General features: G+C 37.0%; 2 protein-coding genes across 3 annotated transcripts in view; one reads left to right on the forward strand and one right to left on the reverse strand.

The window, feature by feature from the left end:
- The first annotated feature begins 296 nt into the window (after positions 1–296).
- LOC129776604 (uncharacterized) overlaps positions 297–13,327 on the forward strand; it is a 30,915-nt gene continuing 17,884 nt past the window's right edge. Inside the window, exons 1-2 of the mRNA XM_055782338.1 lie at positions 297–779; positions 6,090–6,480. Of these exons, the coding sequence (XP_055638313.1) occupies positions 612–779; positions 6,090–6,480 (559 nt within the window). The 5' untranslated portion in view covers positions 297–611. The remainder of the gene's footprint in view (positions 780–6,089; positions 6,481–13,327) is intronic.
- On the reverse strand, positions 3,824–5,456 carry LOC129776605 (uncharacterized). Of its 2 annotated transcripts, XM_055782340.1 has the most exons (4): positions 5,188–5,456; positions 4,339–4,381; positions 4,093–4,192; positions 3,824–4,036 (listed from the first exon to the last, which is right to left on the reverse strand). In XM_055782340.1, exons 1-4 carry the CDS (start codon positions 5,193–5,195, stop codon positions 3,954–3,956), a joined length of 234 nt encoding a protein of 77 aa, XP_055638315.1. In that variant the 5' UTR covers positions 5,196–5,456; the 3' UTR covers positions 3,824–3,953. The 2 variants fall into 2 exon arrangements, with proteins under 2 accessions (XP_055638315.1, XP_055638314.1); XM_055782339.1 differs by having other exon boundaries at positions 3,824–4,192.

Consider the following 13,327-nt stretch of genomic DNA (forward strand, 5'->3'; position numbering starts at 1 on the left):
TTCCGAAAGCTTGTTTTCGACTTTCAAAAGAAGGGAAAAGAGATCTGCATGGTGAAGTACGATTACGAGTTTGAATCAATGTATATCGATACCTGGACTGTAACGATTGCCAAAACAGTGTACGTTTAATATTTTTTTAAAATCAAAACTTTCTAGAATCATTCAATTCGTTTTTCAAGATACAAACTCGCATCCATTTACCCTATCACTTTCTAGCTTACGTACGCAACCATTTCAATCAAAACATTGAAAAATGACACACAGCTGTTTTCCAAAGCTAGGCAGGAGAAATGTCAAAGCAGGCATAAATATGTCTTATCTCGAATCCGAAGCTCTCCTTGTTATCAAACATTTTCTTAGTGTTTTTCATCGGTTCCGAGCAGTTCGTTAGTGCAGTTGGATGCAACAGCTGTATTCGGTGATGAGTCAGCGTTCGCTGCTGGATAATCTACCCGTCAGTTAGTAAAAAAGTGTAGCTTCATTCGCTTGTTCGTCGGGGATAATTAGGTTTCCTTGTTCGATGCGTGTGTTGTGTACCTGCCAGAAAAGTTGCTCAATTTGTGCACTGTTGTTAGTGGTAAACAAATTTTGAATGTCCTAAGCTCGGCAGGATGCTACCCGAGAAGGATATTATTGTGAAAGGATGGGAGAAGCTAGACGACGATGTTGTCATCAAGGATGTAGCCACCAAGGGTAAACACGTCAATCTCTGCGTAAGCTTTCTCGCCCAACGAAACGAACTCACCCACACGGAGGCGAAAAATTATTTCTTGCAAAAGGTGAGATGATTTGGAGAACGAAGTATGATTTTTTTTTTTTCCAAAATATATATTTTTATAAAGGCTCATATGGCGTAAGCCTTACGGGCCGGGAGTTCAATACTTTGACAATTTTTCTTGTTATCTATGTTAGTAATATGTAACCGATTACTCGCGGTTGGCTCGAGGTTAGTATTACATGTGTTTTCGTAATTGGGATGTTGCTGTCTCCAATGCTCTGTACGTGTGCCCGACACGGGATACTTCCTATTGGGATGCAGCTGACCATTAATCAGCAACGCCCCCCTAGTCTGTACCTCATATCTAGCGTGGTGCGTCTTTCTCGACTCGAGAAATCCAGGATAGAATGGTCACTAGCCGGCGCAATCATCAGTAACGAAGCATGATGTTATTACTTAATTATCTTGTATAAAACTTCACAATTTATTTGTATAAAAAAATGTTGGGGGTTGTGACCAGGACACGACCGCATTTTTGACGAAGGTGACTTCGAAGTTGTTTTATTCAATTCGCTCGTTTATCATTTCGGGTATGATTTGAAAATTCATCGAAATTTTTTGAAACAACTCCTTAGAAAAATTTTTGGCAACCCTGGAAAAAAGTAAATAGTTTTCGTGATTTTATAGAATCAGCTGAGAATAATTCATTCATGATTAGTTCTTTCCTACCTGAGCATAATGCAACAACTGGCGATGTTTTTGATTCAAATGAAGATATGTATTCCGTTTGGGTTGGAGGAAATATGAATTTTTCACAGCAATTGGGAATTTTTTGACTCAAGCGTAACTTTTGAAAAGGGCGTATCGATTTTAGTAAGACAAATTTTTGATTGTTTATATCTCAAAAACTATGAGCTGTACCGAAATAGTGTTTTAGAAAGAGTTATAGAGTATTGATGTTTAAACGTAAAAAAAATATACACTGAAAAAAAATTGTGCTGTTTTTTATTCACAAAAAAACTTTAATTTGGAATATCTAAAATATTAATTTTGTATTTATTTTTTAGATGTCTTTCGAAACTTTGTCCTCTTATGGAAAGAATTCAAATCGAAAATGTCCTGAAATAAGATTTATTTTCTTTTTTTTTAAAAATTGAAGTCGGTTCACTTTTGTAGAAGCTATTAAAATTTGTTGCGTGTGCGTTTAATCTGGAAGACCCTGTATTATTCAATATTACGCTGATTTGGAAGATAAATGGCAAATTAAACCGATTTTTAGAAACATTCAAACTTCCTGATCAATTTTCCAAATTCTTTAAAACAAATGAAACGTATTTGAATGAAGCTTCTGTGTAACTTAAAAACTGCGCCTCAAATGATTACTTTCAGAGGACAATTTTGAAACTGATTATTTTCTTGGGTTTTTGAGTCTCGACGACTGAAGAGACCTTTGCTTTTATGTGAAACTAGCTGACCCGGCAAATTTCGTCCCGCCCAAAATTTATTTTTCGTTATCACATCCACGTCTTCCTACTAAGCGCACGTTCATGGGTCCAGTGGTAGAACTGTTCATTGATTGATCTTCTAATCTACCCTTTAAAATTATTTTTACTATAAAATGACAGTACTTCTACCAAAACTCGACATTATAATCTCAGATTATTTTCAGACACAATTCTCGTGCAAGATTTTTCATCCACTTGCAAATGACATGTTTCTCCGTTACATGGAATAAATGTTTGATACAGAAAATATGATAGAATGAAGACAGCTCTAAACCGGACAATTGAGTTTTGATCTTATTAACACATTCGGCGATCCATTTTTTATTTATTTAGATAAAAAACGATATAGCAGGGCGTTTTATCACATTAAAATCCATTTTCACTTTCGAACGAAGATCAATTTCGTTACCGCAAACATCAAATGAACTAACACCGCTTGTCAATATGTAGTTGTAGAACACATGCGAATTAAATTTTTCGAATTTTTCTTCAGAGTTTTCCGAAAATTTTCGATTGTCATGTTTGGTTGAAATATGTGCATTATTTTCATGGGACCCCCTCTCCTTTCTAAATTTGGTTCCGTTTGTTTGAATAGTTTTTGAATTATGCGGAAATGTTTCATTTGTATAGCAGCAAACTTACTTATTACTTATTAAACTTATTAATGTTCTGATTCAGTGTACGATTCTTGAATGAATCAGAATTGGTTTGAGCTAACTAAACTAACACATTTCGGAAGCAATGTTCCTTCAGTTGATGAGCTTATAAGTTTATATTCATGATTTATAAAGTTAACTTTGTCGTGCTTGCTTCCGGTTTCGTACAAAAGTAGGGGAATGGGGGTATGCCCGACCTCCTAAGGAAAAGTATTGTTTTGTGAGATCTGCGGGCATATATTGATATGTTTCCTCCACAGAATCATTGTCTAGTTCGTTTGCCATGAGATATAAGGAATATCAGTACATTTAAACGGTAATTTTCTCAAGTAATAGTCAATTTAAAAAACTACCATAAAAATGAAGCTCATCAACCAGTGCGGGTGAAACCGGCACCCCATGGGGGTAACACCGGTACCCTACGGGGTAAGACCGTCATCTCAATTTCTCAATATATATACTTGGCAACAGATGAACCAGTTTGAATATGACTGTCGGCAAATAGAAGGTATTCTAATTCTAGATGTCGCTGTCGAGTATGATTCGGATCGTTCAACCGATTCCGGAGATATGGTCGGAACAAGTTCCGATGAACATGGAATATGGAGAAGAAATCACCAAACCACACCACAATTCAATTACAAGTTTAATGGAATCTAGGACCACATTGAACACTTACCGGTGGTCTGTTTTTCTTCTTACTTGAATCAATATCCGTCATACGACGCTTTTAATCACACTAGGATTCGACTTGAAATCACAGAGAACTATAAGTTCATGACTGTAGGTAAATTATTTCAGGTTTTTGTGATTATGATGGCAATAAAACTAATTAAATTATGTTTATTTGTAATTAGTTTATTATTTTCGTTATGACCATATAGCCATTATTTTTCGTTCAATAATGAAGTTCATTTAGTTTTATCGAACAGCCAAAATCCAACATTAAATTTACATCAGTAGTTCAATTCATAAAAAACAACTTACGAACAAGCGATTCCATTTCTTCCAGCAAGCTCAAAAGCTAGCTTCCGTACGTCAATCTTCGCGATGCCATAAAATCGGTTTTCTAGGTCAAGTAGGTGCTGCATGATCTCCGCTTTCTGCTCCACCGTAAATAGGGTCTTTCTTGGTCCTAGTTTCGAGCTTACCACCTTCTGAAAAACGTGATCATGTAATATAGACCTGGGTATTCCAAAAGTCGTGAAAGCACGTTTGATAGAAACTCCACTAGCAATAGCCTCTTTTGAAAGGGTGAGGTTCTCCTGGGACCAACTCCCTCGATTCGTTTTCCTTTGGTAGCGGCGAGGCATCTGAAATTGATGGAAACTATGTCTTAGAAACCTTCAACTAAACGCAAACCATGCCGGGATCCCCCATTCAAAGGGTGACGGACTTACCCCGACAGCACACATTTTTTCACGAAGACTATTTCTATCAACTTATTGCTTTAACTTACCTCAACTCGAATCCCAGTGATTGCTAACAATCCAGGGGACAAACTGTAGAGCAACGGAAAAGAATTTGAAACCGCGTTCAACAATAAAAGCTTAAACTGACGGAAAATTACATCCGGCTACATATCATCGGCATTCGAGTTTGTTTTGATTTATATTTTTACAATTAACGGATCATGTTGGGTTCGATGTGATTGAAAACGTCTAAAATAATAAATACTAACATGTATAGTATTCAAAAACGTAGTTAATCAGAGTTTTCTAGTAAAACTCAGGGGGTGCCGGTCTTATCCTCAGTGGCGTGCTTACCCTCGCTTCCCCTACTACTTTTTCAATTTTCAATGCATCGTCAAATGTTGCTGATCTTATCATACTGTTCACAAGCTATATTTATTAGTTGAGCCATTTGTAAAATTTTTAAATCTCTCTCAAATATATATTTCCCAAAACAATCCACGACTTAATTGAGAGTTGATTGAATTTTGTATATGAGGTTTTAATAAACAAAGGTTCTATGGTCTGAGAGGAAGGTTGTCAGCGTCTAGTTTTGTTTTGTTCAACGATAGTTTTGAACAAGCTCATTTGAGCCGTCTAGTAAGTTCAAATTGAAATCATCGACGCAACGACATTTTCTTCTAGGGGTTGTATATTACATTGCTTCCAATGTTGATTGTCATTCAATTACTTGAAAATTATGAACATAACAGTTATCCATTCAATCAAAAATAAGCTTCGTCGTTGAACACAAGAAAATGGTCTAAATTTGCGAGCATTTTCATCGTACATTTGCTGAACATTCAAAATTTGTTCGCCACGAAGTAGTGTTCTATATCAATTCATCATAATCACACCTTGGCATCTCTCGTTTGTTATGACATTCACACTGCACTATACCAAATAACTGTTCCACTTAGAATAAAATATTGCACTGATTAGAGTGTGTTACTTTGTAACACCAGATTTTTTCGCTAATTCCAAAACGCTCAGCCCAAGCAATGCATCGTACGTCTCACACGTATTTATAAAACAAGCCAATCTACGAAAAGGTCAATTCAGGACCTTCCCCGGTTCAAAGAGGCGTCGACGTATCGACTATCAATATTACCAATCCAAAACAACATCTGTGCTCCACTCGAGGCGCCAGACTATATGCATATGAATCATTGGTGTGGAAAGATTTGTTTCTGCTTATTGCTGTCGGGAGAAATCGTCGACAGTCGAAATTGCAGCGGGGTGTTCTGAGGTGTACATGCACGGCTTCGTCTCCGCGCATGCATGCATGAACACATCCTTTCTTTGTCGTATGTAAGAGAAATGGGGTAGCAGCAGTTGAAAAACAGCATCCTCATAGATACACTAAACTTTTTTGTACCTGTTACAAGATTCATAACAAGGAAGCGACAATCTTTTGTCGTTCAGATTATCTACAAAAATTAACCCAATGTTGATGACCGTGAAATTAAACATTACAAATTTAACGGTAAAAAAAAATAAAACAATATTATCGCCATGAAAATAAGAAAGCAAATGCTAGAACCGATGCCGGTTTACAACAGCTACCCGGCCAAATCTTCGCTTCTTATCAGCAAGCCTACGCCTGTGCTTTTTTCTGTGTTATTAAGAGCTTCTCCCCGTTGGGTTGAGTTCTCTCGCTCCCAACTCTCTGCAAAAACAAGCTCCTAGGTCAATCAAAACTTCCTGCTTCGACTGCTTGCGCTCGTCATTCATTGTTTGCACTTGGTCGCTTCCACAGGTTAACGCGTACGTCTACCGGTTGCTCTCTAACCGACAGCTCTACAAGGCGGAGCATATCCTGACGAACATCGAGCGCGTCTCGAAGTATGTGTTCTACCAGATCGCGGCCGAAACCAGCGATCACGGCCTGAGGGACTACATCCGGGAGCACTTGGCCCGAACGGTCGAGAACTATAGTGGCGAAAACGGCGAGGAGCGGATTATCGCGGCCAATTGGCGAGTGTACTGTTTGCTCAAAGCCAACGTGCGTCAGTTGGCCGATCTGCTCAAAGAGCTGGACAGTGGGTACAGCGTGCTGGAAATCGAAACGATGTCATTCAATACGTTCTACATGAAGGACGAGGCGTACCGGAGCGCGGTTTCGCTGGATTTATTCTTCAAAAACGAAGGTAAGAGAAGCTGGTGAGGACTCCCTCCCTTCTGGTGATTGAAGTGATGCAATGATGAAATGTGATCGAACCTGTGTGTATTGTTATAAATCGATTGTGTTAGAATCTGGAAAATGATATTAGAACAGTACTGAGAAAAATGTGCTAAACACGCTTGCAACTTTTGCCGAATGACATAACTAAAATGGCTCGTGTTTAAGATAAAATTTCAGGTTGTAATAATAATTGAATGATCGCACTATTTCTTCTCTCGATCTTTACCTACAATCACCCGTGTAATCCCGTTTAATCCTCACACAAAGTAAGATTCAGTTCACCTTCGCTATCTCTAATAGTATTGGGCAATATTGGATCGTTCTTCAGAAGATCGATCTTTTCCATCCAGATTTCTGATTTTTTGGATCGATTCTTCGTACTCGAAAAAATCGATCTTTTTTCGATTTTTTCGATCTTAGAAAAACTTTTTGTAGATTTGTTTTTTCTTGTACATCGATTTTAATTCCACCAAAGACTACTTAACAAATTCTATAAACATAATGTCAACAGTTGGATCGCTTCCTTGAGCTGGCTGCCAAAGTCAGTTTTATTCGTCTATGATTTACTTCCGTATAAGTGCTGACAGAGTCACAACTAGCGGCAGCTACTGATTGGCGTTAAATCCAAGTTTTGTATTTCAATAAAAAAAAAATTATAAATGAATGAATTAAAAAAGGCTTTCGATTTCCCAAAGATCGATTCTCGGATAGAGATTTCAACGGAGAATTGTTCCCTAAGCTGTTTTGAGAATCGATTCGTCAAGATCGATCTTTTTATGAAAATCGCCCAATCCTAGTCGTCAATCTAGGAGAAGCAGTTGTGTATATTCAAAATAAGTGGCTACAAGTTTTATTTACACCGTCACATTCACTAGGTTGACAGTGAAAATTGTGATGAAATTGAATGATGACATCAGATTTTATGGAATTTTTGCTAGCTGAGTACTAAACGAATATCAATTGTGGAATTTCCAATAATAATTTATTTAATTAAATAATTCCATGGGAAATGCATTTTTTCTGGGTTTTGAAGTTTTTTTTGTGACCTTCATACTGAGAGACGAAATAAAATGACTTTGATATTTGAATAGAAATGTCAATTTTTATCCCCTGTTTAAAGAAAAGACGGTTCTAATATACAATAGAATAAATAAATAAATTGTAGAAAGACATTTGATTTTTCAAAGATCGATTCGGCCAAGATCGATTCTTTGGTACTGATTTAATCAATGGATCGATCCCTTTGCCGTTTAAAACATCGATTCGTCAAGATCGATCTTTTTCTAAAGATCGCCCAATCCTAATCTGTAAACAAAAAAGATTGCGAAATACAATTTTCCCCTCAGAAGATTTTATGATCGGTATTGAATGAAATCATTAAGTCAGGGGTTTTCAAATGGTGCTCCGCGAAGTTATAGCAAATGCTCCGCTTGAAAACCCACATTGAAAAAAACATTCTTCAAAATAATTTCACTGAGCATTTAGTGAATTATTATGTTTATTTCGAGTCAGATGTCGTGTAACTGCGACACGCAACCGAAATAGAGTTGTTACAGTTGGGTGACGTCAATTAAATAGGATTTGTTTTATTGATTAAAAAACTTGAGTGCTCCGTGAAATATTTTTGCTATAAAAAGTGCTCTGCCATAAAACAAATCTGAAAACCCCTGCATTGAGTTATCATTTTGATCTCATCCCATTCTAATCTTCATTGTTTAGATCATAAAACCAGTGATTGAAAGTGCATTTCTAATTAATCGTGGAAATAGATTTAACTTCGTACATCTATTGATTCTAATAAGTCTCAAGGGATCATAGTAAATCTGACCCTTGCACCATTTCCATCTGTATGAAGAACAATTTGCTCATGTCCAAATCCTTTGAGAACATCTCATAATCATTTTTAAATGCAATCCACTGCTTCTAACAACTAATCTGTTTTGAAATTTTGCAAGGATCGTTTATTCTTTGAGCTTGAGCTTGGATAGACTGTACGTATCGTAGTTGCTTTCCGTGGTTGACCCGAACCATAAAATAGTCCGACGGTGTTAAATCGCACGATTCTCTACACAATCTCTACACAGTGCTGTGGTACAAGTAAGTTGGCAACCATGGCCCTGCATCGGGTAAAATTAATTGTTACGTTCTGATCATATGTCAATGATGCATTTTTTGATAAACCAATGATGACCAATGATTTCATCGGTCCATAAAGCGCACCAAGCGGAGACAGTGTTTCGACAATGGCACGAGAATACCCTTCACCTGAAATGTGACAGTTTTTGCTTTTTGACTGCTCGATCCATTCAATCAACAATAGTGAACAACAATTTGGCAATTCAAATTCAGAATCATTTGCAACTATTGAGCCAAAATGCATGATGTGCCTGGAGTGCTACATATTAAAAAGCGTTGCCTTGTTTGATACCTATATAAAACACCTATTGCAACTTGATTTTCACAATTCACTCTAAGGCCGGTATACCAAGCTTGATGTCATGAAGTATACCCTCGAATCTCACCTTCAAACATAAGAAATAATCTCTTAATCGTTGAAAGTAAAAATCAGTTTCCTGCCGCTATCTTTCTACGAGGAATGCAAAGGAAATTGTGATATAAAATACACCGTTTAGATAAGGACAGTTTCCGCGTATACTATTGCGAGTAATATTGGGCGAAATTATAGAATTAATACTTTGACGGCCGGAGTCACGTTTTTTTACCTTCTTGGATTATGAAAACGTGCTTTTATAATTGAAACATGTACGGATCTTCGCTTATTAAAAAAAATTATATTTGTCTTACTTATCAATTTTAATAAAGTTTTCATCAATATATGGAAATTTAATCTCAGTATTCTTTTGGGGGAATCAGCTCTGCCCAGAACTGAGATTTTTTTTTTCTCTGTATTATAGTTATTTTCCACATTTTTGGCTGGTTCGTCACTCTACTTCCATTCCGGAAGAGTGTCGGGAGTGAAAACTGAACTCGTGACCATTAGCGTGAAAGGCATGGATGTTACCATTACGCCAGATCGCCTCCGGGACTGAGACATTTTTTATCTAACCTTCTAATATACAATGTATTTCCCTATCTGATTGTTTTTTTAATATAATGCTCATCTCGACATATAAAAATTATGTCGATTTAAACTTCGTCCGTGGGGAAACAATTATCTCATTTGAGTATACCTTATGATCCAGTGCAGGCCAAAAAAACGATCTTTGACGATAGAGTTTTTGACCTGAACGGGAATCGAACCCGAGGCCTCTATCTTGGTAAACATCACGCTAACCAACTGATCTCAACAGGTACCCTATTGGAATTGTCCGTAGGGAAACAAATCAGAGAATGATAGTGAAGATACTGTTTCAACACATTCTTTACCTGTTAAATAATCTTAGAACTGACTCATCTATATCGATTGAAAACTGCTTCAAAATTTATTGTATGAGTCATAGCATCGGACCAAACGTTATAACTAGCTCAATGAGGGACGCTTGTGGCGAAATAATTAGCAATATTTCTAGCTCAATTCATACAGACTTTGTTTGATTAAGAAACATTATTCTGTCTTGTGTCCGCATATTCTTGCAATTGAAAAAATGTGTATTTAGCATTAAAAATGCCCACCATGAGATAAACGTTGTTCAGCGTTGAAGAAAAACAAAATCGATTCTAGTTATTGCATCCAACATCTTGGGCGATAGCATTTTATTTTTAACGTGAATTTGTAGTTGGCAATTCCATGGTCATCAACTTCGGTTTAAAAATAATTCAGTAGAACCCTGATTATCCGCGGAATAGTCCGACAAGCTCACCACGAATAATGAAAATCGCGGATAACGCAATAAATAAAATTTATAAGTTCAAATTTGAAGCATAGTCTTACCTTTAGTAGTTGCTCTTTCAATGTAGGTACATTAAAAGAGCCATTTATCTGTACAAAACACTCGGTGTTGTAATATCTCGAATAAAATGTCGTGTATTCTCTCCCCCTTAATTCAAACTGCTATTTATCAAACCATAACTAATATTGGATAGTTATTTTGAAAAATCTGTAAATCTGTATAAAAACCAAAAAAAATCTGTAATATGTAACTGCAGATTCTTGGTTCCAAAAAGTCTGAAAAATCTGTATAAGTACAAATTATTCTGTAGATATCCGATAATTTTTCTCAATACCTTCAATCTCAGCATCCGATCGTAAGTTCTACTAGAACGCGTTTTTCGATTCATCCGAACAATAGTTTTCCGTTCACGGAAACGTTTCAACATGTTGTACACGGTCGATTGAGTACCTGATCAGGCCGGATTTTCAATGTGAGTGTCCGAAATCAAATTTCTTCACTCGGCTTCCATCCTGCACAACCTTTTCTAAACAAGTCGGATAAACGTCAAATTTTTTCCGTCGAAGATACAGAGACAGAACAATTTGCTGTCAAAAGATTTCAGATACGTCCTGTGGTGTAGCGTGACCGGGGCGAGTGTATTGGGTGTCACCTCCTCCTTCAAACTTTGTTTTCAAGTATTTTGGCTTAGCCTAGGTTCGCACGAGTTACGATCTGAGTGTTGTCAAAATGTTGTTTTATTTTCTTATTATTTAACTAAAACATATTCTCGGCGCCAGCGAGATATAATTGATTCCATTCCGGAAGCGATCATAACGTTCTAATTCGCATACTCGTGTATCAGGAAGTGCTAACCGAAGCAGAGTTCTCTCGTTCTCGTTTGTGTCATGGCCATGGTCAACAAGTAACAAAAAACGAATGCCACTAGGGGAAATCATTTCTGCAAAATCATATCCTATCAAACGAAAGCGAGTTATTCCGTGAAACAATCAGTTTGAAGTTTGTTTCACAATGTAAGTGTTGCTTGGGGTGATTTTTCAAACATAAACTTAGTTGGAAACTCAATGTATGATTTGGAGACATTTCTTACAGGTCCCACACACGGTGATCTGTAACACATCTAACGCAGTTCAACGATTGGCCACAGTTCGAAATTTGTAGATTAGACAATGAACTTTTCAGTTCGCTGTCAGACGTTGGCATGTATCGAGCTTGAATTGCTTTAAAAAAATGACTATTCCACTATTCCCTTTTGAATGGCTTTCCATTAGACTGTTCCTTTCAACAGCAGTCAGAGATATTTCTTTAGTTTGCAAATATTTCTGAGCTAGATCAACTTCACATAGCATATCATACCAGAAGTATAGATGACACATAATTCTGAAATATCAATTTGCTCGTAGAAAGGACCGTGAACCTCGATTTAGAATTCGTGTTCTCGGCAGGATCGCATAAAACTTCATTTGCTGTGATGAGTCTATCGTAGTTCGAATAAATTGGTTCCACAATATTGCAATGAACACATCATCGAATTAGTGACAACTTTTTCCAATCACAGCTGTGCGGCACAGAAGCATATCTCGGCGAAGCTAAACAGCGAAAAACGACTAAACAGATTCAACAGTTTCAAAAAATCTCCCAAACTATGGATTTTTGAGCCAAAAACCTGCATGATGTCCTCATGAATTCAAAGAGTGGTCCCATTCAAAACGAAAAAAAACAAGATTCTTTTACATGAACGATTTCAAAGTAAAATTTGTAATTAAACAATACCCCAAATCGCTGACAAGCGACGTTGGCACAGGCAGCCTTGTTTTTGATGCCAACATCTCGAGCAACAAAACAGCTGAGATGCAATCGGTTTGATTGGTTTGGTAACTTTGATGTTGCCATTATCCGAGCACATAGGAACAAGTCATGTATCTGCTTGCAATAATCATGACGAAAATAATGCAGCAAGCAATCGTGAGATTGCACGATGCATCATTTTTCACTCCCCGACCATCTTCATTCGGGACTGAGAGTGAACATAACAAAACAACATTCAATGAATGAATACCCCTTTGGAAGGATCGCACGAAACGAAATAACGAGTGAGTCAAAATAGACTGAATCTGCGTGTATGTATAATTTTATTTTCCCTTTTACTCTTTTCCTTGTTAGCATTCAAGTGCACATGAATTAACCTTCTCGCTCACCAATAACTTGCGTTAATAAGGTCGCAACATCAATCACATCAATTGTGGGTGGGTCGACGTTCGTCGGGTCAGCTAGTTTGAAATAAATGAAACTAATGATTTGGTTTGTTTGATTGGGATGGCTTTCTTTTCCTTAAGACACAGTGAAATAAGCGAAATCGGCAATCAGGAATGTCGTATCCGGTTGCATCTCTTCCATATGCTATGTACGAGTTTGAACATTATATTTCAGTTAGCCGTGCGAGATGCTTGATAATCCAATAAGCGGAGTTCGAATCCCATCGACAATTTTCATAACTCATTATTAACATTTATATTTCACTCCCACTAAAAGCCAACTGAATAGTTTCAATGTTTACAAACACAAATATTCTTATATATATATATATATATATATATATATATATATATATATATATATATATATATATATAGAAATGGTGATTCGAGATGTTTTTTTTTTAACCAGTTCATTTATTTGTAAGGCTCAATCGCATAAGCTTTGCGGAGCCGCTAATTCAAGGTTTGTTTATACAAAGTTTCAACTAATTTCTATGTTTAGTAGGATTCGACCGAATACTCGCGGTTTACTCGAGGTTAAAAGGGCAACATTTTTGTGGGACGGGTCAGGTTGGGGATATGGATATGAGGTATCGTTGTCTCAACCGAGGGTTGCCGCACGCACTGTAGCATAGTGCATAATGACCAGGGATAGCATCTGGTGTTCGACTAGCTGTCGAGGGTGGGCGACGGTGAGATGGGG

The sequence above is a fragment of the Toxorhynchites rutilus genome, chromosome 3 (genome assembly GCF_029784135.1).
Source record: "Toxorhynchites rutilus septentrionalis strain SRP chromosome 3, ASM2978413v1, whole genome shotgun sequence".
In the NCBI taxonomy this organism is placed as follows: Eukaryota; Metazoa; Arthropoda; class Insecta; order Diptera; family Culicidae; genus Toxorhynchites; species Toxorhynchites rutilus.

Coding starts and splice junctions, on each gene's coding strand:
- LOC129776605 (XM_055782339.1), bottom strand. Junction 4,193..4,338: donor TCACTGGGATTCGAGTTGAG/GTAAGTTAAAGC, acceptor CATCAATTTCAG/ATGCCTCGCCGCTACCAAAG.